Source organism: Colletotrichum acutatum, assembly GCF_030867785.1.
Source record: "Colletotrichum acutatum strain CBS 112980 chromosome Unknown BDZ83scaffold_54, whole genome shotgun sequence".
NCBI lineage: Eukaryota > Fungi > Ascomycota > Sordariomycetes > Glomerellales > Glomerellaceae > Colletotrichum > Colletotrichum acutatum.
In genome coordinates this window covers 240,788-268,725 of record NW_026849048.1, presented here as the reverse complement: position 1 = coordinate 268,725, position 27,938 = coordinate 240,788, and the positions used below count along the sequence as shown (strand labels likewise).

The 27,938-nt window shown below is 50.1% G+C and overlaps 8 protein-coding genes across 8 annotated transcripts; 2 read left to right on the top strand and 6 right to left on the bottom strand.

Moving 5' to 3' along the window:
- Positions 1-2,812: 2,812 nt before the first annotated feature.
- On the top strand, positions 2,813-4,654 carry BDZ83DRAFT_720088 (uncharacterized protein; the record flags this gene model as incomplete). The annotated part of the gene is given in 9 exon segments (XM_060512245.1): positions 2,813-2,874; positions 3,227-3,361; positions 3,426-3,715; positions 3,738-4,062; positions 4,072-4,198; positions 4,256-4,369; positions 4,388-4,420; positions 4,460-4,504; positions 4,532-4,654. Coding segments are annotated over 9 exon segments (1,254 nt in total).
- A 2,477-nt stretch (positions 4,655-7,131) lies between these two features.
- BDZ83DRAFT_359326 (S-adenosyl-L-methionine-dependent methyltransferase) lies at positions 7,132-8,513 on the bottom strand. Its single transcript, XM_060502566.1, has 3 exons — positions 8,102-8,513; positions 7,908-8,045; positions 7,132-7,831 (listed from the first exon to the last, which is right to left on the bottom strand). The coding sequence occupies exons 1-3, from the start codon at positions 8,371-8,373 to the stop codon at positions 7,408-7,410; spliced, it is 834 nt and encodes a 277-aa protein (XP_060364358.1). The 5' UTR covers positions 8,374-8,513; the 3' UTR covers positions 7,132-7,407.
- Positions 8,514-9,331: 818 nt separating this feature from the next.
- On the bottom strand, positions 9,332-10,082 carry BDZ83DRAFT_359279 (uncharacterized protein). Its single transcript, XM_060502565.1, has one exon. It carries the CDS (start codon positions 9,995-9,997, stop codon positions 9,374-9,376), a length of 624 nt encoding a protein of 207 aa, XP_060364357.1. The 5' UTR covers positions 9,998-10,082; the 3' UTR covers positions 9,332-9,373.
- A 791-nt stretch (positions 10,083-10,873) lies between these two features.
- On the bottom strand, positions 10,874-12,232 carry BDZ83DRAFT_652380 (Sulfide:quinone oxidoreductase/flavo-binding protein; the record flags this gene model as incomplete). The annotated part of the gene is made up of 1 exon (XM_060510520.1): positions 10,874-12,232. One exon carries the CDS (start codon positions 12,230-12,232, stop codon positions 10,874-10,876), a length of 1,359 nt encoding a protein of 452 aa, XP_060364356.1.
- A 703-nt stretch (positions 12,233-12,935) lies between these two features.
- On the top strand, positions 12,936-14,424 carry BDZ83DRAFT_359265 (metallo-beta-lactamase superfamily protein). Its single transcript, XM_060502564.1, has 3 exons — positions 12,936-13,058; positions 13,160-13,651; positions 13,709-14,424. Exons 1-3 carry the CDS (start codon positions 13,040-13,042, stop codon positions 14,116-14,118), a joined length of 921 nt encoding a protein of 306 aa, XP_060364355.1. The 5' UTR covers positions 12,936-13,039; the 3' UTR covers positions 14,119-14,424.
- A 3,666-nt stretch (positions 14,425-18,090) lies between these two features.
- Positions 18,091-20,251, bottom strand: BDZ83DRAFT_752793 (sulfate permease; the record flags this gene model as incomplete). The annotated part of the gene is made up of 3 exons (XM_060514255.1): positions 18,091-18,927; positions 18,986-19,878; positions 19,930-20,251. 3 exons carry the CDS (start codon positions 20,249-20,251, stop codon positions 18,091-18,093), a joined length of 2,052 nt encoding a protein of 683 aa, XP_060364354.1.
- Positions 20,252-23,618: 3,367 nt separating this feature from the next.
- Positions 23,619-24,269, bottom strand: BDZ83DRAFT_579001 (uncharacterized protein; the record flags this gene model as incomplete). Its single annotated transcript, XM_060505191.1, has 1 exon — positions 23,619-24,269. The coding sequence occupies one exon, from the start codon at positions 24,267-24,269 to the stop codon at positions 23,619-23,621; it is 651 nt and encodes a 216-aa protein (XP_060364353.1).
- A 1,694-nt stretch (positions 24,270-25,963) lies between these two features.
- On the bottom strand, positions 25,964-27,500 carry BDZ83DRAFT_752791 (2-methylcitrate synthase; the record flags this gene model as incomplete). Its single annotated transcript, XM_060514254.1, has 3 exons — positions 25,964-26,459; positions 26,518-27,392; positions 27,453-27,500. 3 exons carry the CDS (start codon positions 27,498-27,500, stop codon positions 25,964-25,966), a joined length of 1,419 nt encoding a protein of 472 aa, XP_060364352.1.
- Between the last annotated feature and the right edge of the window lie 438 nt (positions 27,501-27,938).

The following is a 27,938-nucleotide window of genomic DNA, read 5'->3' as shown; positions in this document are numbered from 1 at the left end:
TCGTCTTTTGCTCTACTCGCGAGATCCTTGAAGACGACCCGGACGCGCGATTCGGGTACGCGGACGACATCGCCACTCTGGCCATCAGCCCCTCCCTGGAGAGCAACGTCGCAATACTCAACCGAAGCGCAGCCGGCATTCTCAGATGGGGCTCGGAGAACAAGGTCTCCTTCGACCCGAGCAAGTGCGAGGTCATCCACTTTACTAGGAAGCACAGCCAGCCAGCGGAGCTGCCAGAGGTCAGGGCGGGGGATTTGGTGGTCAAGGCCTCGACAAATCCTGTACGCTGGCTGGGTGTCTGGTTCGACAAGAGACTGTCCTTCCGGCACCACGTCGACACAAGAGTAGCTGCGGCAAAGAAGGCAGCTCAACACCTGAGGCAGCTTACAAACACAAAGAGAGGACTGCCAGCGGCCGCCGTGCGAAAAGCCGTCGTCTCCTACGTACTGCCGATCGCGCTCTTCGGCGCCGAAACATGGTACGCAGGTATCACGAAGCCGGCTTCGAGACGCCAAGCGGAGACAGACACGAGTCCGCCTTTCCAAGGAAGACCCGTCAACACAGGCCAGAAGGGGCTCGTGCAGAAGATCGACAGCGTCATTACAGCGGCAGCAAGGATCGTTCTACCTGTCTGGAGGACAACGCCAACCAGTAGCCTCCTCCGAGACGCCGGCTTACCGTCAGCCAAAGTCGCCTTAGAAGGCGTCCGTTTACGGGCCGCAGTCCGACTACAGAGGATTGATCGCCGACACCCGCTAGTCGCGCGGCTCTCCCAGCAGGGACAGCAACAGACGAGACTACAACGGACGGCTGAACTTCTGCCAAGATGCGGAAGACCAACGTTCCTCCAATCACAGTACCTGCCAAGCTCACAGGATCAGATAGTAGTTCAATGCAAAGAAGAGGCTGCGAAAGCTTTCGAGCGCTGGCTAAAGACAGTACCGGAAAGCCATATGATCGTCTTCTCGGACGGCTCCAGGGCGACGAACGGAGCCGTGGGGTACGGCTTCGTCATCTACCGAGACTCCAAACGCATAGCGCAAGGGTGCGGCCGACTCGGACTAGCAGAAGTGTTCGACGCCGAGGTCGAAGGGGCGCGAACCGGCCTCAGAAGGGCTCTGCTCACCAATCGCGGTCATCCAATCCACATATGTATCGACAACACCAGCGTTATACAAGGCATCCGCGGCAAGGCGCCGGACTCGTCACAAGACGCGTTCCTCGAAATCCAAGAAGCGGCCAGGATATTTGATATACGGACGCACTGGTCCCCGGGACACCAGGGCATCGAAGGAAACGAGGCCGCGGACCGGCTGGCCAAAGAAGGAACGACACTGCCGGCGCGGATGGGTCAAATGGCAACACTAGCGGGCATCAAGCGGCTTGCAAGGGAAAAATTACAAAGCCAGCACAGGAGATGGTGGTATAAAGAGCGAAGGCCGCGGTACGCGGACTTGGGGCTTGAGGCAGCTCTGTCCAGCCCTCCTGAACTGGCCTTGCCGCGGGCTACGTTACATCACCTGCTGGCGGCACGATCGGGTCACGGGGACTTCGAGCAATATCACCGACGTTTCAACCACGACGACGCTCTAATGATGTGCTCTTGTGGAGAGGCGAAAGACGTGGACCACCTGGTCTACTGTCGACTAACGCTGGCGAGGAGGCAACGGTGGCCGACCCTCCACTCTCGCAGTATGCCCGAGCCCATAGGTCCTATGGGATCTCTCGAGGCCTACTTCAAGAGATTAATCACCGACCCACGAGGCTTCGAGGCCTTTCTCCGCGTGACGGACTTCTTCCAGAAGATCTGTCTGCGGTAGCAGCATCCACACCTAGGTAGATGTGAGTGCGGACTACAAAGAACCTCCCGATTCCAAGGGACGATTTGGGAAAGAATGAAACTGGGGCACCAGCGGGAACCGGGGACAGACAGAACGCGTAGTGGCCACAAGGCATGATTTGGAGGACGATGTAAAGAGACGACGTACTGTAGAGTAGGTAGCCTTGGCTCACGGCCCTCCACGCCATATACCCTTCGGGAGGTCTGCGGTAAGGGCTCTAGCCCGGCCGCCACGGCGTTAAATACAACAACAACAACAACAACATATGAGCCTTTGGATGAGACACAGACTCGCAAAATCTTTGACTTGAACATCATCAAGCTGCAAGAGATAGAGAGGAACAAGCTCAAAGCACTGAAGTCTGCGGATAAATGTCGTCCTAGGCTTGTGATTGATGAGGCGAGCATCAGAGAGTTTGCCTGGGAGCACTTCTTGCGTCACGAAAAGACACCTCATCTCCGCTGGAACGGCCGACAAATCCGCAACGCATTCCAGATTGCTTCTTCGCTAGCATTTCATGAAGCGCTCCAAGAGCCAGGATCTGCGTCAAGCGAGCAGGTAGAACATACCCTGAGCGGCAGACACTTGAGGAGAGTCGCAGTGGTCATCGAGCGCTTTGGAAAATACATGGAGCACACTCGAAACAGATCAGACTGGGCTGAGGCAAAAATGGAAGCTGTCAGGGCCACAAACATTAGAAATGTGGATTTGGTCCCTGGGTATAGTTGGAATCATGTGATAGAGGCATCTGGAAGGCCTGTGCCGATTCAGACTAACGGAGCACCATATAACGGGGGGAGAACATATGTCGCGGGGCAGGGACCATTACCCACACATGGTCCTAGCCATGGAACGGGTCCTCCCACGAGTCAACATTTCACCACGGGAGCCCCAAGCGGTTGGGAGAGAGGACCGTCACAACCACGGACTGGACAAATGGATATGCCACCTTTAACTATAGGCGGGCAACAATGGCCGACGCAGTATTGGCCTATAGCAACCGACCTAGCCTACTCGAACACAGAAGCCGAGAGTAAGTCTAATAGGCATTTTCAAGGGGGATCCTTATATAGAGAATAGAGATTACTTGGTATTTCAAAAGTTAAAACTAATAGATGAAGGGCGTTAATATCAAATAGCCAAAATCTATTTAAGTTTAAAGTTTTTTTTAAGAACAGTTTACCTTTTTAATATAAGATGTATTATTTTTTGTTTTTACATTTACTAGCTACTAAGGCAATTCTTGATATCTTATATATAGTATTGATGTAAAGTATTAATTAAGAGGTAATGGATTAGGCTTAAAAGAAACTCTATTTACAAATCTTAAATACCTACTACCTTAGTATTACAACTAGCTAGTCGTAATAAGTATATTAATAAAGAAGCGGCTTTACTGTTATTCTCTTAACACTGATTACGGAACTCGACATCCCACAAGGACCCAGTGTGTGGCCAGCGACCGCCTTCTCCCTCGTTATCGCCAGCACCTTACTTATCTTTGGTCGTCTCGGGAATATGTGGGGGGTTACTACATCTTCATGTGCGGTCTTGCCTGGCTTCTTGCCTGGAGTGTAAAAATAGATTTAGCATCAATCCGCTAATGCTTGACTTCTGTCGTGCTTTGCAAGGACTATGTGTTGCGGCATCTTTGCCCACCGGAGTCATGCTCATGGGATCGTTGCACCGTCCTGGGCCACGCAAGAACCTCGTCTTCGCAGTGTACGGCACTTCAGCAATACTCGACTTTTTCGTCGGCATTCTTGTGGCAGGTATCGTGGGTCAATTCAAGCTATGGGGGTTATACTTCTGGATCGGCGCCATTTTGACAGCATTGACGTTGTTAACTTCACTTTTTAACTTCACTTTTGTCCGTTCCGCGTTTGTACTCAACAGACCAACCCCCAAGCGAAGCCAAAATGGACTACCCTGGCGCCATGACCATTTTGTGCGGCCTCATTCTTGTCGTGTTCTCGGTCTTACAATCAGCACACGCCCCTACGGGATGGCGAACGCCATATGTTTCAGCTTCTCTTTCCCTTGGTGTCTTGTCACTCCTTACTGCAGGCTATTCCGAAACGCGCGTCTCTCCTCAACCTCTCTTACCGGCTTCGATCTTCACGACTCCTCGGATGAGCCCTCTTCTTGTGGCCCTCTTTCTGCTATACGGCACCTGGGGGATTTTTTCTGTATTTGGCACACTCTACTTTCAAGACATCATGTCTGCAAGTCCGTTACAGATGGTAGCGTGGTATACACCCCTTGGCGTTGCTGGTCTCATCCTTAGCGTTATCGAAGGTTTCATCTTGCACCTGGTTCCAGGGCATGTGCTATTGGTCATATCCGGTCTGAATGCTGTAGGTTCGCAGCTTCTTATAGCCCTAACCCCGCCTAGAGGAAGCTACTGGGCATAGGTCTTTCCGGTAGTGGTTTTGAGCACGGTGGGAATTGATCTGTCAACAATCTTGATAACAGTTTTTGTAACCACGGCGTTTCCTACATCGCAACAAGGGCTGGCTAGGAGTGTAGTTAATTCTATACTACAGCTGGGTGTAGCTATCGTCTTTGGTTTGTCAGGGGTCATTTAATCATCAACATTCGGCAATTCAGGGTTAGAGAAGAGCTACAAGAACACAATTTGGTTCGGGGTGGGTGCCGCAGCCGTCAGTTTCCTAATTCTAGCAATCTAGGGGAAAGTGCCTAGAGCCAGTAATGATTTGACTACAGACGAGAAGGCTCAACTCCTTCCAGAGACAAGGACTCAGCACCAAGGGCAATCACCGAATAGGTTATGCTTTCTAAGAGATGCATAATGTTGTCTTCGTGGGATTCGGCGCTATAGCAACAACCGCTCTTATAGCGGACTCTTGCAAGTAACAACACTATAACAAGATCTAGCTCAACTCAGATTTCCTCTATATAGTCCCATCAATTCGTAACGATCCTCAATTAGTTTATTAGCACAGCCAGAAATAGGCGCCGCGTCAGCAAATCCGACAGTAACATAAGCTAGAACTGCCGCCAAGTTCTGGGACACTGTTTAGGCAGTAATTGCAGCGTCTTATTCGTAGCTCATAAGAAAAAAACACTAGTCCGTGCTAAACACCATGAGCTCGGTACTATGTTTATAGAGACAACTGCGTTATACAAATATATCCAGGCTACTTTCTTTAAATAGCGACAAATTTATAGACTTGCCGTGACTCGAACGGAGATTTACAAATGCGTACTTACTTATGACCCAGCGCGAAGATATCACCGATATCATAATTTACGAGCCTTATTCTCCAAATTCTCCAGCTCCTCCTCGCTCACCTCCGAATCAGAGGCCGGAACCATCATACGTAGAGCAGCCAAACGAGTTAACAAGCAGCTTAACCAAATTCAATCTTGCGAAGTGTCGCAACGCCACATATAGCGCTGCCCATATACTGCCATACGATACCGCTTACTACGAGACGACTGCCCACCTCATATAGTATTTAGATACGACCCCTTAAGGCTCCCTCACTTAGAGGAATCAAGCCACTTTCTACTATATATGTCTTCCACTTAGATCCTCGCTTTATGATACGAAGTCATACATTAGTAAGCAACCGGGATAGCGCAAATGGACGCCTGCTGTTGGCAGCCGCTACACTTACTAACTTAAGCGTCCCTATTCTCATGGCTGGCCACCCCTGATTGGCAATTTTTACCTCCCAACAGAGGGACGAGTTTCAATGATGACAAATCGTCAGTGAGATTGTTGAAGAAATCAGTGAACGTGACAGCTTTCGCGCAAAGCCATTCCTTCGTATCTGCCTTTGGAGGCCCTTTCTCAAACAGCGTTTAAGAACCTCCATGTGGGTAGTCACAACCTGAATAGATGTGATAACACGTTAATACACAGAAGTCGTGCGAGAGCTATGCATCTGAACTCGTTCTGCGCGGACGACCCACCGGATACCCACTGTTGAGCGATCCTGTGTCGTTTGCGCACCATACTTGGGGAGGCAGGCCGAGCATGCAAAGATCCTCATGGTACCAATCGGGCCGACCATGGGTTTCAGATCGCCAATGTTCGCATAAGTAGTAAGTACGATAAAGCAGTTGCCCAGCTGTGGATCTCGGTTCCGCGCTCGCATGAGTACAGGACCTAATATATCGTGACAAGTCAATCACCTTTTCGTTGCGACCCAGCAAGCGCATCAAATCCACGTTAAGCTCAGAATCAGACCATCTTGCTGGCATAAGCGGCCAGCGGATATTGTCTGTCTCGAAGTACGTCATCTTCATGAGTAGCTCGTATTATCTTTCGATCAGCAAGACGAGCTCGTTTTGTTTGTGGGTGATTTCCTCGGGTGGATTTCGGACAGCTCCGTCATATCCTGCCATTGAAAACAACTTTTGAGACGGAGGCATGGAAATGTCGAACACCTCGTTCCGTACGCTTTAGTCATGTTATGGCCGAGATCCTCGTTGATGCTGTTTGTGTCCCTCCCTCCTAATGCAACCATAGCTTGTTGTTCCATGCGCTTGTTTTCGAGCATCATCTGATGTGTACTAGTAATAGACTTTTCAAAACTTTGTTTGTTCTGCTTCATTCCGTTGATATATAGCTATGGTTTGGGACTCGTAAGCGCTAACATGTGGTCTAAAGAGGTGATTAGCTCGCTGACAAAATGGACGAGATTCTTAGTAAACTGCTATTTAGTAGTCAATTTCCCGCCTCCAAGGACCGAGACCATCCATGAGACCTCTCTAAGACAATTCCACCAACTCCTCAACTCTTGCTCTTTCCCGGGCCTATGCGATCGATAATAAGGTCCTGAAATCTAGTGAGGTTCATCTGTTAATTTCACGATGTTCCGGAACTCATGTCGACTACTGTTGGTAATACACATCAGCAGTAGCAAGCATACGGTGAGATGTAGGTCAACAATTACTTTTATTGATGCTGCGCGAGGTTCAGAAGGAGGAACTGGGCAAAGCCCACGACTCATATAGAGGCCAGATGTAGGTGGGAGATTCATTTATATAAGCCCTGTCCGCCTCCCATATCCTCTTTTTCTGCCGACTGCTATAATCCAACAACTACCAATTATTTTTTCGAAGGACTTAGCGTTCTTAGCGGCAGCGTCGTTGCCCAGACCAGCCATCTATGCTTCTCATTACCCCAAATCCCAGATTGCAGACCGTTAGAGTACGCTAGACGCTCTACCAGGGGGCTTACTAGCTAAATGCAATCTATGTGTATTGATAGAGGCCTTTGGCACCATTTACTAATGAAATTTGTGATGACATCAGGAATCTTCAATGTCGAAGTCATAACAATTTATTTATTTGGTTTCATTGGATGCCATTTACCATAAAAGGTGCTGTCAAGGAGGTTGTGGGAAGGTATGGCAGGTAAAATATGCTTTGACGTAGCCAGCCTCTTGCCACTCTAGGCTGTACCCGGAGACGCACCCACAGCTGTTGTCGGAGATAGTGCAGCTCCTTCCTTTTCTGGGATGGGTCTTCGCCCAACGAGAACATGCCTATGCAAGTAAGAATAAACCAGACGGTTCTACAGCGGGAGAACTTACTGAGGCCAATAAGCGTGGATATTTCGGTCGTTTCCGTTCTTGCGGACTTCGATGAGAAAGAGTCTGACCTCTTCGGGGCTCCAGTCCAAAGCACGGGTGAGGGGTGCCATCGTAATTGCCTCTATTCCCGTCATGAAATTTTCGTTATTCCATGAGCCCAGCTCTTTGAAGTGCTCGTCTTTCGGCCACGTGTTTGTCGGCCACTTGTAAGTGCTCAGTGCGACATCTTCAAAACCGACCTCGACCATAATCTCCCTTAGCTCGGGCGTATCAACCCACGCTGCTCCAAGCTTGATCGAAGCTTCCATAAGATACTTGGACCAATTGGACAAAGCATGTTCTGGCTTCAAGGTTCCATCGTCAGATTGAGCAAAAATAGCGGTTTCCTGAAGCTCAACATAGCCACCAGGCTCAAGATTACTATGTTCGCGCCGGTCAGCTACAAGCCTCGTCGTTTGGTCTTGTGATTTTGATTTTCGAAGTGATGGAGACTTACTCGTAGCATCTTTGTAAGAAAAGTCTCCAGTCTCTGATGCTAGACGTCATGAAGCGGCTGTGGATATATTGAAAGGGTTGTGAAAATGTCCACTCGTCTTCGATGTCATCGACCTCGAACCTCACATTAGGAGGCACACTGGGATATTTACATTAATGCTCGCTATGTGGACACCGACTTTGATTGAAACATACCAACTAGGCTGAGTGGCGGAAAGGTCGATACCCAAAATATCGGCCTCTGGGTGGTCATCGCCAAACTGAACCGCCCAGATGCCCGTGCCTGTACCGACATCAAGAACGCGGCCAACTTTGGCGTCTTCTCTACAGGGTGGTGCGATGCCAAGCTCGCCGTCCAGCGTGAGAAGACATAGGTGATTAACCAAATCTAGAGCACTGATTAGCGAAATGCCAAACCAACGATCATAGATGAAGATCGATACCAAGTCTGTCAAGCTCCCGTTCATCGTTCGGGAATTGATATTCTATAGCACAACTTTAGCAACCCAACTGATTGAGTCAATCTCAAAACCCACTTCCATCCTTGTATCGATGATAAGTCCGGCCATTCTCACGGCGATAGTCTAGAAGTGAGCTGCGTAGACTAGTACTAGAGGACGCAATGCTCTGGTACGAATTCAGTGTCTGCAGCATCAATGATTTGCAGAAATGACCACACTCACGGTTCCCATCTCCGAACGAGAATCATCTTGCTGTAGAAGTTCAATTAGACTGGACACAAAGTATGTCACTGATGGTGCGGTGTGTCAACGAACCTCCTCATCAGCAGCGATCTGGACCTCAAAATCCTGAGGTGGGTTGGCCATGATTGGTTGTGTTGCGGAATCTCAGTGCAGAGAAAAAGCTGAAGGTATGAAAAAGAGAAAGAGAAGTGGCAGAGGAGAACGACAGAGTTGTAATGGCGGGTGGACCAATATACGGCCGGTGTTGGTCCTCTTTTTGGCGCATGCAGCGCCGCCTTTCTGCATCAAACACTCAGAGAAACCCATGTCCACAGGCTGTTGGGTGGGCACGGTTGTTTCCCCGCGCGAATAGAAATTTGGCCGCCTGATGCACCAACGAAGTTCGCATGTTTGTCACATTCGATATCGGCGGGGCTATTTTTCGTTGTTGGTCACAACTTGCCTGGGACAACAAGTCACAGATTGGTTTGGGGTTTGTGTCGTCCCAATGCGGCATTGTTGTCGCCATATGGTGCTGCAATATGGAGAAGAAAACCCGGCTTATCAGGCAAACTGAAGCAGGGCTTGATAGGTATCAGTGCCTGTTGTCAAAGTTGAGCCTGGTATTGTGCCAAAATATAATAATCCCAGAATCAGCCCTCAATTGACATCTACCGTGCCTAGTAATCAGGCCACTTAGTCGTCCAAAAATGAGTGTTTGCGCTTCCCTCTAAGCGCTTGTTGACAGGAAAATCACGAATGTCCTGTACCACGAAATCATAGTCTATACACTATCCTCTGCAGAGTACCTCCATCTACTGACGTATGCTGCTGACTTTCGTTCGATAGTTTGACCGTTAGTGGTTCCATATACCCCAACGACAACCTCCGTGTATCCATCGCTCACTAAACTTGCTCCCGCATGCCCGATTGTTATCATGTGAACAGCTTCGTGTTTGCACAAATCTGGAAAACCAGCAAGGAATATGTAATGCGTCGTGTTCGATGCTGCCACAATCTCCAAGCGGACTGGTGTGCGGTTTCGGTATTCTGATGGGAGAGCTGAGGTGACCGGTTGCGGCACAGTGACATTCTCGTTGCTACTCGATGACTGGACTTGAAGCAGTTTGCCGCTGGTTGTCTGGTTGTCAAACGCCACACTGAAGTCAATGTGTCTTTTCTCATTCAGATATACAGGATTGCCAGCCTCTTCTCCAAGCAACTGGGGGTCATAGTTCAGATCGACGCCGGATGGGAAGAGCGTTTCTGTCTGCCTGAGACCAACAAATACGATGTCCTTTGCAAGAGTGCTATTAGCATAATCATCGACGATAAGTTTCCCAATGGTGATTCGGGCTGTCATGTATTTGCATGTCCCTCGGGAGAAAACGGGTACGCTGATTCTCATGAGTTCCGGATATGTGCTAAATGCCAGGGCGGGACGGACTGTGGTGCAAAGTTGATCACATCGATGATATCATCATTACTGGGTATATTGCTAATGCGACACCCCGCCAGTAACCGATCGTGTCGTCTTGGAAGATATCAGCATGGCCAACTGTTTGTTTGTGTGGCGAGGTCAAGTGTTCGGCGGCGGCGATTGGATTTGTTTGGTTGATTTCGTAGCGACGATAGACAGCGCGGAAACGGGAGACGGAGCCGCAATACAATCCTCAAGCACCTCCTTCAGCAACAAGGACTTAGAATCAGTTGTTATTTTTGTACAGGCGTGGTCCTTCGGCGGTTCCCAGACCGGTGCCATTCCCTGGGTAAGAGAGATCCCCAAGGACCCCTATTTCAATATCAATGTGGACCATTTGTCGAGAATGTGAGGTTCTTCATGGTACATTCCTTACATGAAATGATACACACCAAGGTAGTCGTTTCATAAATGGTGTTGTTATGATGGCGAATTGTCGATCTAAATAAGCCATCTTGATCAGTTGGCGCCTTTTTGAATTGTAACAACTGCTCGCGCCGATTGAGAATATGGCTAGCAAGTATCCAGTGGCAGAAAGCTGTGCTTACTTAGACTGGGACACCAGGAAACCATGTTAAGGTTGGAATTACACAGAAGAACGCATTGTCGACATGATCATAGCTTGGATCGGGGTGAAAGTCTGAAAGTACGGGGTTGAGATCCACATCCCCGGGCAACTGAATCACACAGCCAGTATAGAGGCCGTAGAATCGTTCGGAAACCGCGCGTATTCAAGACTTTTGCCGCCATTCTACCCCTAGGAATACATAGCTAGTACAGGAAACACATGCTCGGAAAGCGAGATCAGTTTCGCCAGCCGTTAGGGCCACCCCAAGTTCCCTTCACCATGGAGGTGTAGTAAACCCACGGGAAAAAGTCCTTCTTCAAGTGGTAAAACGCACGTCTGGGGACTGCTTGATCGAATCCAATAAGGTCGCCAAAAGTCTCCTTGGGAACTCCCCCATACTTGAACTCAGCAAGCAATAGTTTACCATACTCTGTAGGAATTGGGCAAGAGGTGTAGCCATCGTACGAAGGTTGAGGCTCCGCGCCGTCCAACGACCGCAGCAGGTTGCTGACAAGGATGGGGGCCTGAGATGTGATTGCGGCAGCAGTCTTGGAGGTGGGGAGACTAGATGCATCACCTGCTGACCAGATATTGGGGAATTTGGTGTGTCGGGTTGTTGCTTGATCAACACTGACATAGCCAGCAGCATCGGCGAGAGGGCTGCTCTTGACGAAAGCATGGGGCCCCATCTTCGGGACGACATGCATGAGGTCAAATTGTTTTGTGACCTTTTCCTTTCCATCCGGACGGCCGAAGGTGGCTGTATTACCATCCACGGAGAGGAGATCGTGCTGAAAGAGTCCCTCGACACCCCTTTCCTTGCGCAATTCCTCAAGCTTTGCGCTGTATTTGGGGACGCCAAACATAGTGGGAAGGCCAGTGGCAAAGCTGATCTTAATGGGCGAGCTTGCAGGGTCGATAGGGTTATACAGGCCGGCGCGTTTCCAGTGGTCGAGGGCAAGCCACATGATCTTCTGGGGAGCGCCAGCACACTTGATCACGCCGGCGGGTTGTGTAAAGATTGCGTTTCCCTTCTGAAGTCTTCCGAAGGTGCCGAATACCTTGTCACAAGTGTCATAGCCATAAATGGAAGACACAAGGGAATCGGGGTCTGCAAGAGCCTCGGGCAAGCCCTTGACGCTACCGTAATCGATGTTGATACCAGGAGCGACAACGAGCTGCTCGTAGCCAAGCTCATCGCCATTTCCAAGCTTGATGTTGTTCTCCTCGGGGTTGAAGGAGCTTACTCCCTGCTGGTAAAACTTGAGTTTGGGGTCAACCAGGCTCTCGAGCGGCCTTCGCAATTCTTGCTTTGACTTGAGGCCACCGCCGACCAACGTCCAGCCTGCCTGATAGTGGTGCCATTCGGCCGGATCGACGACAGCAATATCATCTTGAGAAAACCGGCCGGAACGCAATAGCTGGTGGCTGATGGTCAGACCTGCGCTGCCTCCTCCGACGACAACAACTTTGTGGTTCCGAGCAGCTGAGCTCACGGGGGCTACTGTCGCGAGATTCCGAATCTCAGAAGCCTTTGCAGCAATCCGGGCGCGGCCGGCATAGCGCGATGCCAAAGTCGCGCGACTGGCAAGCATTTCGAAGCAAATGGAGAAGGAATGCTGTGAAGAGTGTGCAGAATAGGTGATGGCGGTATTTTTTTTTTCTTGGGGGAGGGTTGGACCACGAGTTGTCGTGATGATAAAGCAAAGAGATGAGCCAACTCAAGTAAGTATGGCGCCTGAAAAGAAACGGGGTGCGCCGAATGGAAAATGAAAACGCCGAAGCTTAAAAAGAGGTGCGGGGCCACTCCACTGTCGGAGCCAACAGACGAGTCAAATTGTCAGGATTGCAAGCCGCGCCGAGCATCCCCCGATAGCCGCAAGCGTCTGCTAAAGAAAACTTGCTCGTTCCCAGGCTTGACATCCAGTTGGTGTTTCTTCGTTCAAAGAGCCGCACCGGCCGGCCGGCTTGTCGGCGAGACTAGTCGGCGAGAATGGTCGCCGATTTCATTTACAACTCCCCGACCGGCACGGGAGCCGCCGGGTTGCAGTGGGGATCTCGTTCGATGTTTAAACTTTCTTTGAACTGCTCTCAGTATTAAAGGTTTCGGCAGATTGACCCCCCCACCACTCGGTCTATTTACATTGTGCATCCTCCGACTTTTAGTTGCATCATTGCCTCCATCAGCTTGCATCGCCAAACCCCACTCGCTCTCTCCTCTATTGACTGTCGCGGTTCGACCTTTAACATGAATCCCGTGCGCGTAAGTGTGAATAGACAAGTTCAGTCGGGCTGTCTATCATCGACACCAGGGATTGCAAAATCACCACTGTCCCAGAGAACTTGCAGCCCTCAGGTGCGTGCTGTGCACGACACTAGGGCAACCAGGGCCGTCCATCCAGATGTCCTCATTGCGCGTCGGTATGCCATGTTACCAAGTAGCGGCTTTGCAACACCCCTCTCGAAACGGCGGAATATCTCAAATGCGATAAGTCAGTCCGGAAGATACTCATACAGCACAGCCCCTGTCGATACCACACAACCTGTCATTCACGATGTCTTCGAGTCAAGGACAGGAACCTGGCAGTACGTCGTTGCAGACCCAGCGACGAAAGCGGCTGTCATCATTGACCCGGTCTTGGATTATGACCGCACAACTCAGATTATCACCACTTCTTCAGCTGACGAGTTGCTTCGACTGGTCAAGGAAAAGGGCTACCGAGTCTTGCGGATTCTAGAAACTCATGCACATGCAGATCACCTCACTGCAGCTTCGTACCTACAGAAGCGCATCGCAGAGGAGCATGGTAACAAGCCACAGATCGGCATCGGACGGCGCATCGGACAGGTACAAGATTTATTCGGCCAACGATATGACGTGCCCAGCCAAGAGCGTCATGGTGTTTTTGACAAACTCTTTGAAGACGATGAGACTTTTAGCATTGGTAACCTGAGCGCAACTGCCATTCATCTCCCCGGGCATACGCCCGACCATCTGGGCTATAAGATCGGAGGTAAGGCCCCAGGGACGCCCCGCCATCATGTTTACTTTTGCTGATGTTCTTGACAAGACAATGTGTTCTGCGGTGACTCTCTTTTCCACGTGGACATTGGGACTGCTCGATGTGATTTTCCTGGGGGAAGCGCCAACAACCTTTATCACTCGGGCCGCAGGCTTCTTAGTCTTCCAGATCACGTCAAAGTTTGGACAGGTCATGACTATCCTCCGGACGATAGAGAAAGTCCGGTGCCATGGATGACAGTCAGCGACCACAGAAAGCTAAACAAACACTTGCGGGACGGTATCACCGAAGAGGAATTCGTTGCGCAACGCAAAGAGCGCGATGCTAAGCTCGGTGAGCCAAAGCTACTTCATCAGTCTCTGCAGACAAACATCCGTGCTGGCAAGCTGCCACAACCAACGGCTTCTGGGCACCGCATGCTTCGTGTGCCTATGAAACTTGGAGACCTGCAGTGGTGATCAACAAGATGCCGTTGGCGGTGGTCGGGAACGCGAGCACTGGTTCGGCTATCTACGGAGACTCGCGCCGCGCGAATGGACGGTCTTGAGTGTGCTGGGGGTACGAAACTTGGTGGCTATCATGAGAGCCTCATTCTCGGCTTCATGTAATGGAGATTGGGCAATTGACGGCCTGTTGTGACATGCCTTTGAGAACTACTGTATCTGGCCGCGCCCGGGATGTGGATAATAGAAGGGGTAGGCTTTTACAGAAACCCCATTGACAAGCGAGGGAAACGGCTAATTCATTGCACTCACCTAACTTTTTTTATTCTATCACCAATGTAACAAAAGCTGGTTAACTCCATTTAGCTTGGTGTTGTGTTATTCGCACAGAGGCAACAGAGAGAGCAAGACTAAATGCCACGACTCTGGTCGAAGCTTAGGGGCAGGGTTTGACACGCGCTTGATACATATCGTGTAAGGCACGTGGGCCACTGTCAATGTAACAACATAACGCAGGCCTACAAGTGGGGAGACACAGTAGCTAAAGTCACTGAGCTTGACTGTTCTGAGACCATTCCGGTAAAAGCAATTCTTGGCCGAGTTGGCTCCCTGCTTGGCCTTTGCAATTAGATCCTTTTGTGGGGGAGTTGCCTCTTCTCCATGGGCAAACGAAAATTCTGTCCTAGGCTCGAAGCAAGCTTAGCGCAAAGGAATTCCATGTCTTCCAGTGTTATGAAACCCGTCGGATTGACCCCTGTCAGCGGGATCGAAGAAAACCTCGAAACCATTGAATTCAAGTAAGACCAAAAGGTGCCCAGTGTTGGGTACTTCAGGTTCGTCTCAGCAACGGCCCTAGCGAGGCGACCGGCTTGAATGTGAAAATGAGGGAAGAAGAAAGGATGCAATCAAATCATTCGTTGCAGCGTTCGATCCGGCTACCCGAAACGTTCTGGAGTCTATGCGCAGCTCATTTGCTGGATGCGAGTTTGGGCCATTTCGGCCATCGCATTGTTTCACATGCCGGTGCGGACATCAGATGAGAACCGATCACACACAAAGAGACTCAGTTGGCATCCATGCGTCGGCTAGATTGCCGGGGGATGGAACCTCAGCAACTTCGGATTGTGTTATTGATCTCGAGTCTGAACGAGGCGACACGTCATGCTCACTCCAGAAACTCAGACGATTCAAGGCTAATCTGTGTAACATGTGCAAACAAAACCCCTCTCTTTCGCTGTCCAGCTACACTTCAAGCAACACTCACGGAGAATTATCACGTTTTTTACAAGATTCCAATGTCACCTTTGGGGTTCAGGCAACACTGCCTTGTGTGATCGCGCTCACCGACGCTGCTGAGTCAAAGTCGATCGTCAGTGGCAGCCGATCAATTCTAATTTTCTCACCACCAGCACTGGGCGACATTTAATACACATTCTTGCGTTGTGTGGATGGAATCGAGTACTAATGAGTCAGCACTATGAGGACGCGACGACTTCAGTGCCGCCGCTTGCATTGCCACCAAAAACAACCCCTCAGAAAGCTAATCGACTGTATCCCGTATTGTCTCTTCTCTCGGTAATCCTATTATTCATTTCGGCCGGGGCTGGTATTGCTTTATCAGCTGTGGTCTTGTTCCAGAATCTCGAATCAACAGAGGTTCTCGATCCTCTCAGCCGAGCTGTTTTCTTCGTCGCTTCCTGCATGAGTCTCGTCTACGTCTTCACACATTTAGTCGCTGGACGAACAGCGTATATCAAGAACTATGGATCTCCAACTATATACGGCAAATACATTGCCGGTTTTGCCTTTTTGCTGGCTCGGTTAGGTCTTCCCGTTTGGGTAGCAGCAATCACTTTGTCGATATTTGTGGCTGTAAACATTGGATTGGATCTTTCAAAGGGAATTCAAGAGAACCTCCCATGGCTTAATGTCATAATCAGCATATCTTCCTTGTGAGTAATTAAAGCCCCAAAAGGCCGGGTATTCAGCGCTCATATCTTCACAAGGTTTTCTCTCGCAGCGGTACTTGCAGTTATTGAGATGGCAGATCGTCCGTTCGCGACTCTGGGCATTTCACAAGCTTGGTTTATTCGAGGCGAGGATCCACTCGCCTGCCCTGATGAGGATGACCTCGAGCCGGGAATTATCTATATGACGCCGAGCCTCGCGGACAAGAGAGAGAAGCATACCGAAAATAGCCGTGCGCTAGGCAAACCCGAGAAGCGGAAACGCAAGACTTTGACGAAAAGGAATCCTCATGAGCCTCAGCCCAGAGCTTTGTGAGTAACTTCATCTCTCTTCCCGACACAACCCAAGACTAACGTAATGCCTAGGCGCCACGCCAGAAGCATATCCATGCCAACGCCGTTGAATGCTGTTTTCGGGGATCGCCCCGGCGCCTTGATGCCCGATTCTCCAGTGTCCTCCAGTGCATTTGCATGGAAGCCACCGACGAGAGATGGCGCGATACCAAAAGGAACCGGGAGAGTGACACTCGATGATTGGGTTACATGGCGTGAACATGCCAGTATGCGACAAGGAGGTTCTGACATATCCACTAATGCCTCGGCACGGCCTGACGAAGTAATTTTGCCATCCATGCCTCGGCATGCTGAGTACTCTCCGCGTAGTCAGGCTCTACTTGAAGAACAAGGGAGATATGATCCAAGAAGATGGACTGCTATCGGCATGCAATCACCTCCTATCAACGGTCGATTTCTGGATATTCCATTCAGAAGGCCGCTGACTCCATTAATGACCATGGAAGAAGAAAACAGACTTGTGGGCCACAGGCCTTCGACTAAGGATGGGAATTGGGAGGCAAACTATCATTTACAGATGAGGCAAGCTAGCCGGCCGTCAAGCTCACGCACCACGACGACATTTAGATCGTCTCGTTATGGTTTCGAGGCCAGTTCAGATCATCCTCCTTCACTTCCACACATTGCAACCCTTGTAACCAGAGCGGATGGAATTACCAACAGCATTCGACCCGACAGCAATGTATTGCCAAATGAGGGACGACGGAGGCGTAGGATATCAAGTGTCAGCTCCCATGAGGGGCGACGTCTTACGTACAGGACAGAGAGTCGAGTCATATCTGAGCAAAGCTCACGGCCAAATACACGCCCGCCGAGCCAACACCCGTCTGTAGCGGCCCGAGCTACACGGCCTGCGAGCCCGACATTGACAGTCCGGTCCATGAGATCCGATGTGCACAACTTTTCCAGGCCTCGAACCTCGGCAGCTGCTAGAATGCAATCGAAAGTTGCCAGGCGTCTCCGCGCACTTAAGCAGCAGGAGAACGAAAATGCCCGGCGGTCTCAGGTGGAGGAACCTTCACCGGCGTCTCCCAGCACCCCGGTGTCTCCTGCCACACCGAGAACAGTCAGAGCCGCAGCGGTGAAGACTCTTCAAGACAGGCTTGGGAAGAGGAATCTTAAGAAGCAAGCGGAGGAAAGCCCCCGCCCCGCAACTCCGGAGACTCCCCGAACAGCCCGGGCCACGGCCGTTAAAAATCTACAAGAGCGGCTGGGAAAACGAATGATGCGGCGAAATGAAGAAGAAATCACTCAAGTAGTATAGTACCTGAGTGGTTCTCGGCAAACGCGTGGATTTTGTCGACAAAACGTAATGCAAGGTGACGTTAGACGTCAATGAGTGGGCGCAAAGTAATTAATAACTAAATCAAGTACTTCCTGGAGACTTAGAACCTCTTGAGATTTCATGTAAACAAAATTAGAAGATATCTGATCATAATCATTTGCTTTGCTTTCTGTTGTACGCATTCCAGGGGCCACCAGGGCTCCTGATTGTTTCTCCCAAAGGCCAAAGTTCCCAAGCATGCAACCCATAGTCTCGTCAACGAGAATAAAAGAATCAGAACGATAAGACACAGCCAACGAAAAGGAGCACTTTTACAAGGATCACCTCTCCTCGAGAGCCCGAGTATCAACCTGCACACCTGACTCCATACCCGGCTCATTACTACGGAGACCCTTCCCGGGGGCTGTAGTATGCTCTTCCCTGGAGTCCTGACTTTTCGTCCCTATCTGCAAAATCTCTATCCCATAAAGCCGCCTCTATGGTCTCGTACACAACGTCGACGTGCTCTGGAGTCGAGTCGTCAACCTCGCGGTCTTGAACAATCTTCCAGCCAGCGCGAGAGAATCTGCGGCGGGCTTTGCTGTTCATTCCTACCAGCCTGAGTGACATCTGTTTTCCCACATACTGTTTCGTTTCCTCTTTCAACTCGGAAAGTGTCTGTACTCCGGTTACGTCGATAAAGGGCACATGTGTCAGGTCCCAGACCATGACAGCCATCTGCTTGCTCGAGGGCATAACGTTGTCTCGCTTCCGCAACATTTCAATGCGTTTAGACGATGCGACACTCCAAGACCTATCGACTGACTTGCTCTGCGACTGATCACCAGCCTCCTGTCGTTCGAATTGTACTTTGAGGGACTCAAGCACCGACTTCTTGATGCGGCCGGCGTTGGGGAAGAAGATCGAGTCTGTGAAACTAACCAACATGGCGTCTTCGGGCACGAATGTGTCTTCTGCAACATATGGCACAGCTGCCTGCTCTCGCTGAATTGTGCGATTCTGGCCACTTGTTGCTGAGAACGTCTTGACCTTCGGGAATGCGGATCGAACCAGGGTATATCCTATGCTGAACAACACCGCAAAAGCGATGCCCATCTCTGTAGACACAAAAAGTGTGACCCAGAAAGAGAGCATCGAAGCTACAAAGTCCATTAAAGAAATACGCCAGTAACGGTAGAATACGGAAACAGGCCCAATGATGTGTATAACCGCCATGATCTGGTGAAAGTCTGTTAGTTTGCGTCGATTTAAGAAAGCAGGGGCATTTTGAACGTACGATAATTGCAGAAAGTGTAGCTTTAGGGATCCAAAACAGAGCTCCTGAAAGCTTGTACAAGGTGAGAAGAATAAAACCAGCAGTAAAGGCGCCGCTGAGAGGACTCTTGACACCACACTCTGAGTTCACAGCTGTTCTTGACATGGCACCGCCCACGCTCATTGCTCCGAAAAGGCTGTTGATGGTGTTTGTGATACCGAGATAACAGAGCTCTTGGCTTTCGTCGATTGCGTAGTTATTCTTCCGGCCAAAGGCTTTTCCGATGGCCAGATGCTCGAGGGCAGAAGCTACGAGAGGGGCGATTGCTCTGGTAGTAACTTTGGAGACGAGGTCTCCGGCAGGAATCTTTGGCGCCTGAAGACCATTGGCCTTGACCTTGCTAATAGCCCACAAGGGGTCTGCTCTGTCTTTGTTGACCAGGAAACTGATTGTCGTGTAGATGAGCAATAGGATAACCGCTCGGCTACTGCAGGCGAATTTGATTGCTGCGCTCTTCTTTCCCCACTTCTTTCCGATGAATTCGAGGATGTACAGCATCAAAATGCCACTGAACCCAATAGCGATAGTAAGAGGCTCCATCTCCGGGATACGCGACAAAACGTTACTGATGATAGCCGAGGTGCCGGAGGGAACATCGCTCAGGCCAACAAGCGAGCCAACCTGGCCCAAAAGAATCGTAATGGCAGCTGCAGACAGAAATCCAGACAGAACTGGGACTGAAATGTATTCCAAGATGAAGCCGAGTTTGAGCAGTCCAACAATGAGCGAGTATATGCCGACCATCAACGCGACGGCTGATGAGATGTCTTGGGCAGCAAAACCTTCTGTCTTGAGATCCGTGATGATCTCGGCGGTAAGGAGGCCCATGATGGAAGTTGGTCCGGTGGAGAGGTCTGAATCAATGTTAGAAAAGGACCACACCTGAGCATATTGGCCGTACGCACCCTTTGAAGTTCCCATGAAGACGTAAATGGCAGCTGGTAGCCAGCTAGAATAGAGACCAAACTCCCCGGGGATCGTTGCTATCTTCGCGTAGGCCAATGCTTGAGGAATCATCATGACACCAATCGTCATTCCTGCAATAAAGTCGGATAGGAGCCATTTTGGGTGGTACTGCGGAATCCACTGAACAATCGGAACTTTTTCGATGAGATACTGTCCAGTTGCTTGGGGCAATCTTGGGAGTCCTGAGGCCACCTTTCTCCGAACTGTATTGATAGTGCTGTCTGTCTGAAAATCAGACTTGGCGTTTTCGAAGAACTTCATGGCTATTGCCGACAGTGGGTGTCTTCTTACACAAACAAGATCTGGCAAGTGATCAAAGCAAAGACAAAGAAGGTGTCCGTCATGTAATCATCAAGGTCGAGACAGCACATCTGATCAAACGAACCACGACCTTCGACGGTGAGATCAATGCCTTTTATCGGATGTCTCTGCGTTAACGGGTTTCTTGCCGTGCGGTCAGACTTCATACCTTGCAATGGTAGGACGCGGAAATCTACTACCCAGAAGAGGCGAGGTATTGGGATGACTGATTTTCATGCATTAAACTTTGAGTGACATTCCGATGCCAGCTGCGGCGAGCGAGCTGCCAGGACATCCCTTTCTCGTCTTGATGTTCCAAAGTATTCCGATGCCAAATTAAGAACAGTGCGTCTTTCTGGTGTGTACTCCCATTCGATGATTGGCCTTGACCTGGTTGTCTCCTTATTTAGCCACGGAAAAAGCTTGACCATCCGCGGACAGCAGATATGATCCTGAACCATTTGAGCCTTCGGCAGTCTCCCTGTCAAGTGACAAGTCTTTCGGCATTTAGTGTGGTGCTGGATATCATGTTTGAGATGGCTCTTGAGATTTCAATACTGTTCGCGCAAAGATATCTGCTCCACATCGGCACTTGAGATCTCCATCATTTGCGCCAAGGATAAAACGCAGAGTGGGTTTGGGTACCCCGGGACGGGGGTAGCCGACGGGTATATGCAGCGGTGCTATCAGAGGTGGCTTGGACTTGGATCAAAGAGCTTGACTGGTTCAAGCTTCAGATGAAACAGGGAGTCCCCGCCTCAGTGCGGTACAAACGCAAGTCAGTTATATGGCTATGAGCCCTGCTGAGGAAACATGTACGTATGTGGGGGTTCCCAGTATTCGAGATCGTTGTGAAATGACTGGACTGGATCACTGTCTTGCTGGCTCGCCGTCTGATGATGTCAGTTGTGATCACTTGCCGCCTCTCCAGGGCGCACTGGGAATGGACATTCCAACACCCGACGCCAGGTTGCTTCAAAACTTGAGACAGATTTGATCTGCGATTTATTTTAGAAGAACGTTTTTCAGGGTTGCTTTGAATAGGGCCGAGCTCCTATACTCAGCCTGAGTAAAATCAACCGATCCAGCCACTCTGATAGTAGCGGTATGCCTTGCGTCTGATTGGTATCTGAGCTAGAAATCGATTGGAATAGTGATGAATAGGGAAAATCACTATTACTCATCTAGCCTCAACTGTTACTCTCTGTTCAATTCATGTGGGATACATGTAGTTTGGAGAGGTCTCCTTCATTGTAATTACGTGTATCCTTCCCATCACCGAGTTGGCGTGCGCAGATAGAAACACGCTGTTTACGCCTAGCTACCTCAAATCAAAATTGGGCTTCGTTGAAAGCTAATGATCCCAAGCATACCCACATTACGGCCTACGATCACACTTCTTGACTGTTAAGTGACTCCATACGTCCAAACAACCTAAACTCTGCTGAAGGGAGAAGGTCTGGTGGACGATTGAACTGACGTGGGCACGTATAACCTTACGGTCGGCTGATATGAGCCAGGGACAGACCCCGAGTCAATCCCAAGGATGCCGAGAACGGCCGGTTGGCTGAGTTTATCGTTCCAGAGATATGATTAGATCAGCGAGTAAGGATGAGTCGCTGGGATCTCGACAGATGATTCCAAAACCCTGATGCCGGTGACAGGCATTTAGTAGTTACACTACCAAATGGAGTTACGTCTTTCGAAAAGCGAGCATACCATGCTATATTGCGCCAGGATTAGAGTCGTACCCTCTTGCGTCTTGCAGCCAAAGTTACTCGAAGAGAAGTTCCAGGTAGGTCACATTGAAGGTACCTAGACAGCAGACAGCACCGGCTGTTGCGATGAAAAGGGGGGCACAGCAGCTCGGGATCCGAGCGCAGCGGTGGACGCGCCGGCAGTCTCTCTCCTCCGCCACGGTGCAGATGGCACTCCAAGGCAAGTTGAACATTAAGATGGTCGGCATAGTCAAGGTTATTTTCGTATCTATGCCATTTTGACCGGGCAATCCTACTCGGCTTTGGGGGTGGATCTTCAACCATCGTTTGATTGACATAGTAATTGTCCTCAACGAATCGATGTCTTTGCTTATCGGGCACTTGGCAATCTTTCTATTTCGTCAAGATCAGTGGCCAATATGGTGCTCTCTTTGAAACATGCACACGTTGTTGAAGCCGCTAGTACAGTTGCTTCATCAATGATAGGTTAGAACGCGATTAACCTGGCGGCCCCGTGGTTGGGAGGACTGAGATTACCCTTGATTCACAGAATAGGTTGCTTCTCCGTGTGGGTCGGATCCGGCCAGTATGGAGGGGTGGCACTAACAGAAGGCTGCATTGATGCGCCTCAGGGGCTTCAGCTGATATGATGGGTTCTTATTACTCCACTAACCGGTGGGCTTAGTTACTTAGCGGCGTAAATCATGGAGTGCGGAGCAGCGGGACAAAAGCTTAGCTCCTGCGGGGGGTTCCTGTAACAGACCGGACCAGTGACTGCCTTACTCACACTGAGGGGAGGAAGCCGGGAAGATCACCAGACGTCGAAAAGCAGACCTCTTACTGTGTAGAAATTTTCGATTAAGTACAGACCAAGGTTTCTCTTAGAGTCAACTGACATAGAAACCGCTGAGGATACATGTGTTTTTGTCATTTCAACGACTTGGTACGCCCGTACAATCTGGCCACGTGTGAGTCGGTGCTCAGCGTCGACTCTCACTTCCCTGGCTACGTAGTTATCGTAACCGGTGACAACAGTGGTTGTGTTTTGCTGATCTGAGCTTCTCCATTATACCTATCTGTTGGGCACCCCTTTGAAACCTCCTGGTGTTTGACCAGTTTTTGGGCCTTGAAGATATTGGCCTATGGATCATGACTAAGAATATGGAAGTCACCATCAAGAGCTTCCACTGACAATCTGATCAAGGGTACTCCCATCATTTGATCGAACGATTTGATGTCATAGGTATGGGCTGTTTGTGTGAGATAATGAGCTATAGCAAGGCGCTAGCTCATATTTGTTGTTTGATCTACAATTGCAGGACGTGGAGGAAGATCAAGAGAAAACGTGTAGAAAGCTGGATTGACGGATATTGTGTGAAGATGGGTTGTCAGTGTCTGTTTCTATGCTTAGCCGATACAATGCCACCCCTCAACCCCTCCCCTCGTTGATACCGTGATCTCATGTACTGGACTGTTGTGCTCTCAAACTTCTCCTGCCATGGTAGAGCACCGTACAGAAACTAGCACCGGTATCAATTCTGCACCCCACAGGGAGGCGAAATATTCTGGTGGCGCTCCTGAACAATAATTGTGGGAAACCACGGTTTAATCTACTTCTTGCAAGGTAGCCACTTGATATTGATCTGTTGGGTAAACGCTACCGTGGCATCATCGTCTGTGATCGAACCGTAAGCCTGAGAGTTCTTGGACGTAAGGGCAATTCGATTGTTGACGTTAAGAATGCCCGTTGCGCCGCAAGGCGAATAGATGAGAGCCGCCGTAGGAATGGTGTCCTGCTTGGTATAGACCTGGCCATTGAGCCAAATACCACCTCCGGTGATGGAAGTCTGCGTTGTAGTAGTGGCTGCGGCGTCTTGGGAGAAGAAGTACGTCGAGTAGAATGTTCCGGTGACCCCTTCTTCGAGCTGAGCATATCCATGGTATGTGCTGTCCACAAGAGCGAACTGAAAACCGCCCGGATACTTGAGGCTAAGGTGAAGAGCACAGTTCTTGGAACGTTCGGCGACCGAAAGCCCCGGCCCAATGTAGGTTTGAAACTTATCGAAGCCGAAGGTGATGACCGTACGGTCTGGAGAGATCGTAGTTGAGACGGAGCCTTGGGGGCAGCCACTTCCCGAGAAGCTTGCGCTGACGATCTGGATCTCTTTGGGATCAGGTGTATCCGAGGCTCCAGTTGGCCCCAAAGGCAAAGGGTTGGCTATCGCCTGTGCCACTAGGAACAAAGCAAAAAGGCCCTTCATGTTGGAGCCTGTGTAAGGTAGTGAAGGGTATGAAGAAATGACAATACAGCGTCGGGTATCTGGTGATATCAACACTCTTGTCTAAGTAGTTTCGATGAAACGGTGATGAAGATCACAGTTCTCAAAATTGGTGTTGATCTCGTGTATTTATACCCATATTCACGAAGCACACATGATAAGTGGTGGGCTAGAGTTATTAAATGGTGTTGACCCTCTTCAGTTGGTTCTCCTCGGGCCCGCGGTCAACTGAGCCTGTCGAATACGAGACACAACCTCACAATTCACCTTCTCACAGTGCCAACTTCGCTCAACAATAGAGCTGTTCCTGAAGTTACTCAAGTACCAGAAGTTGACTACACAATACATCAGGGAGATTTGGTTTGGACTGCAATCACATCGGGCGGCCGAGCTTCAAGCGAGGACCAAATGAAATTAAATTGCTCACAGATTGATTCATCAGCTGACCTCTATGCTAGAACGCCACAAAATTGTGACTCGATGCTCTGAACCAGCCGTACCAATGGTATTAGAACAGGCCATAGTCGGTCTAGACAATCTAAGATGCGGCTAGGGATGCAACTAGAGTTCCTTCGAAAAGTATACATGATGAGTGTAATATCCACCGCTGCGAGAAAGATGCTTTTGTCGTATGAGAAACCATAGACGATAGCAGCCGCTTTCAACAATGTTACAAATGCTTCACTTTGTGTCTCGGCGCAACTATGGCCAGTCATCAGAACTTGGGAGCGAAGAAACCTGAAAGCTGAGCACGCTTACGCATTAGTAGTTCGACATAATCCCCATAGTTCTTGGCCTTGAAAATTTGAGCATAGTTTAATGCGAGCCTTATTCAAGAGACGAATTTGGATTACTACGCGGAATGCCAAACAATCTTCTGAAAACAGCAGCGGAGGCGCCAGTGCTACGCATTGTCAAACCTCGATATTGCTTTGGCCAACCGAGGTGACATCGCTCAACGTGGCGAGCATATAGCTCTTAGTGGCACTGGATCATGTTTTGGCGACAAAAAGCCTTTCCTCGTTGAAGGCGAATTTAGCCTAGAGTGACCCAAGTTTTGCCTCATTGTGTGCTCCTCATTGTCTGCAGGCTCAAACGGAATGTAATTGGCCAGGATGCACTGACTTGCAGAAAGCGGCTTTTATCGTTCATCCTGTAGCGAGATGTAAACTTCTTGGATTGACTTTGCTGGGTATCGGGTGCCCTTAGAGGGGGACTCTGCACAAGAAGCCGCTCGTGTCGTGAGCTTGGGATCCTGGCAGCCATTGTCTTGACCGAACTTTGCTTCTGGAGCTGCCGCAGTCCCAGACAAGGAAAGTGCTCATAACTTCTATTTAGGACAAAGTAGTTCGTATTAGTACGTGACATAATAGTACCGCTCAATAAACCCCCAAAAGCCTGTGGCTGGTATCAAAGTTCCCTAGCCTGAATGAATGTATTATCCAGAAATTGAAAGCCAGAGGCCATGTTTCAGTCTTAGAATACAGTTTACTTTCGGCTACGGAATGTTGCTCGGCTTGCAATATCAGTAACAAATGTCAAGAGATTCGAAAGATGTGTCATGTAAAGATGTGTCATAAGATTACTGGATAAACTCCGGCTATATCTACATACCGGTAAAGCTATTTTAGTCAAATTCATCTAATTCCTCATTACATCGCTCAAGATACCTTCGCTCACGAGCTCTCAGCTTGCTTAAGAAGACCTTCCAGGTTAATGCTCTTGGGCCGCTCAATGGGCAGTCCCAATGCTCGATCCCAAATCAATTGAGCAAGGGGTCCCAAGCCACGGGAGACACCGAAGGTGGCGGTGTAGTAAAGAGTCTCGTGGAAGCCGTAGTGATGGAAGAGGACTCCGGAGCTTGAGTCGACGTTGGGATAAGGGTTCTTGGTCTTGCCGTGCTTCTTGAGCACTTCAGGGGCAATTCGACTGTTCTTTTCCACCAGTTGAAAGACGGGGTCTTGTGCAATCTCAGGTCGAGCGGCGGCATAATCCATTAGAGCCTCGAACCGAGGGTCGGGTTTCCGCAGGACAGCGTGGCCGTAGCCAGGGACAACTCTGCCGGAGTTGAGAGTGGACCACAGGTAATTTGTGACGTCCTTGTCAGAATAAGACGAGGGAATGTTGTCCTTCATCTGTAGAATCCATCGAAGAACCTCTTGCGCGGCAAGTCTATGCGGAGGTCAGCATTGGCTCGTTAAAACAGCAGTAATCGATGGTGACAACATACCCATGAAGAGGACCCGCAAGACCTTGGAGACCAGCACTGTAGCTTAGGAAGGGATCGCTAAGGGCGCTGCCAACCAGGTGAGTGGCATGAGCGGAAACGTTACCGCCCTCGTGGTCTCCGTGGAGAGCGAGGTACAGTCTGAGGAGATCTTGGAAGTTCTCGTTCGCCTTGCCACCCTTTCCAAGCATGGCAGCAAAGTTGTAAGACCAATCTTGTTCCAGGTCTACTTCTGCGGGCAGAGCGCCGCCGCCACCGTAGGAGTTCTGGTAGATCTTGGCAGCGATCGTGGGCAGCTTAGCCAGCAGCGAGATGGAGTCGTCAAAAGTAGGCTCCCAGTAGTCAGCCTTGTTGATACCCTGCTCGTAGGCCTTGGCAAACTTGGAGGTGTAGTTGAGGGCAGAGACGGCAATGGCGAATTGGGTCATTGGGTGCAGATCTTTGGGGAAATCGTCGAGAAGCTTGTTGACAAAGGCGGGCAACTGAGCTTGCTCGGCCAATTCACGGGAAAATTGGCGAACCTGGTTCGTGGACGGGACCTGACCTGTAAGAAGAAGCCAGAACATGGCCTCGGGCAACATTTCGGTTCCAGTCTTTCCCTTGGGGAGCTCTTTCTGGCAATCCTTGATGGTCCTGCCGTGAAACCGAATGCCCTCATTCGCATCCAAGACGGAGCCCTCCCAAACCATTGCCTTGAGGCCTCGCATGCCACCAAGAGTATTCTCGACCTTGACCTCCCCAATGACCTTGGACGAGTGTGCCTTGACCTTTTTCAGAAGCTCTCGCTTGGCGGGAATGACGCTCTTCAGTGTGGTCTTAAGGTCCGGTTCGGACGTTGAATACTGGCGCGCATTAAGGGCAGAGCGAGCTGCCAAGGGCTACGGAGTGTCAGACCATAACCGTCTAGCAATATGTTGATAGCAGTGACTTCGACTTACCCTTAGGGCTCCAAGAGCTCTGGTGCCTTTTGTGATGTTCATGGCCATGGCTGCCGACCGAGGGAAATTCCAAGGGAGGATCAGCGACGGAGAGGTTATGGGGAGGGGTAGAGGGCGGAACGAGGTGACCAGAAAAAGCCAGTAGTAGCTGAATGGCTACTCAATCGACCGGCTGGATCAGATCAGATTGATCTTAGGAGTACTAAAGGTAGGTAGGTAGGTAGGTAGGTAGAGAGAGACAAGCAGCGGGTGATGAAACTACTGTAGGAGGAGAAACTTGAGGAAGAAAAGTCACGAGCAGACGAGCGAGGAAACTTCACATTGTGCCGACCTAGCTGGATAAGCAGGTACCGCAGCAGGCCGAGACAAACAGCTTGACCCGAGGTTGGGGAAGCCTGGATGAGCGGCACTGACCTACCCCCGCGGGAGAGGGGATGTGTAAGTCAGCGCGTTGCTGCACTCCTCAGACCGCCGCCAGCCATGCAC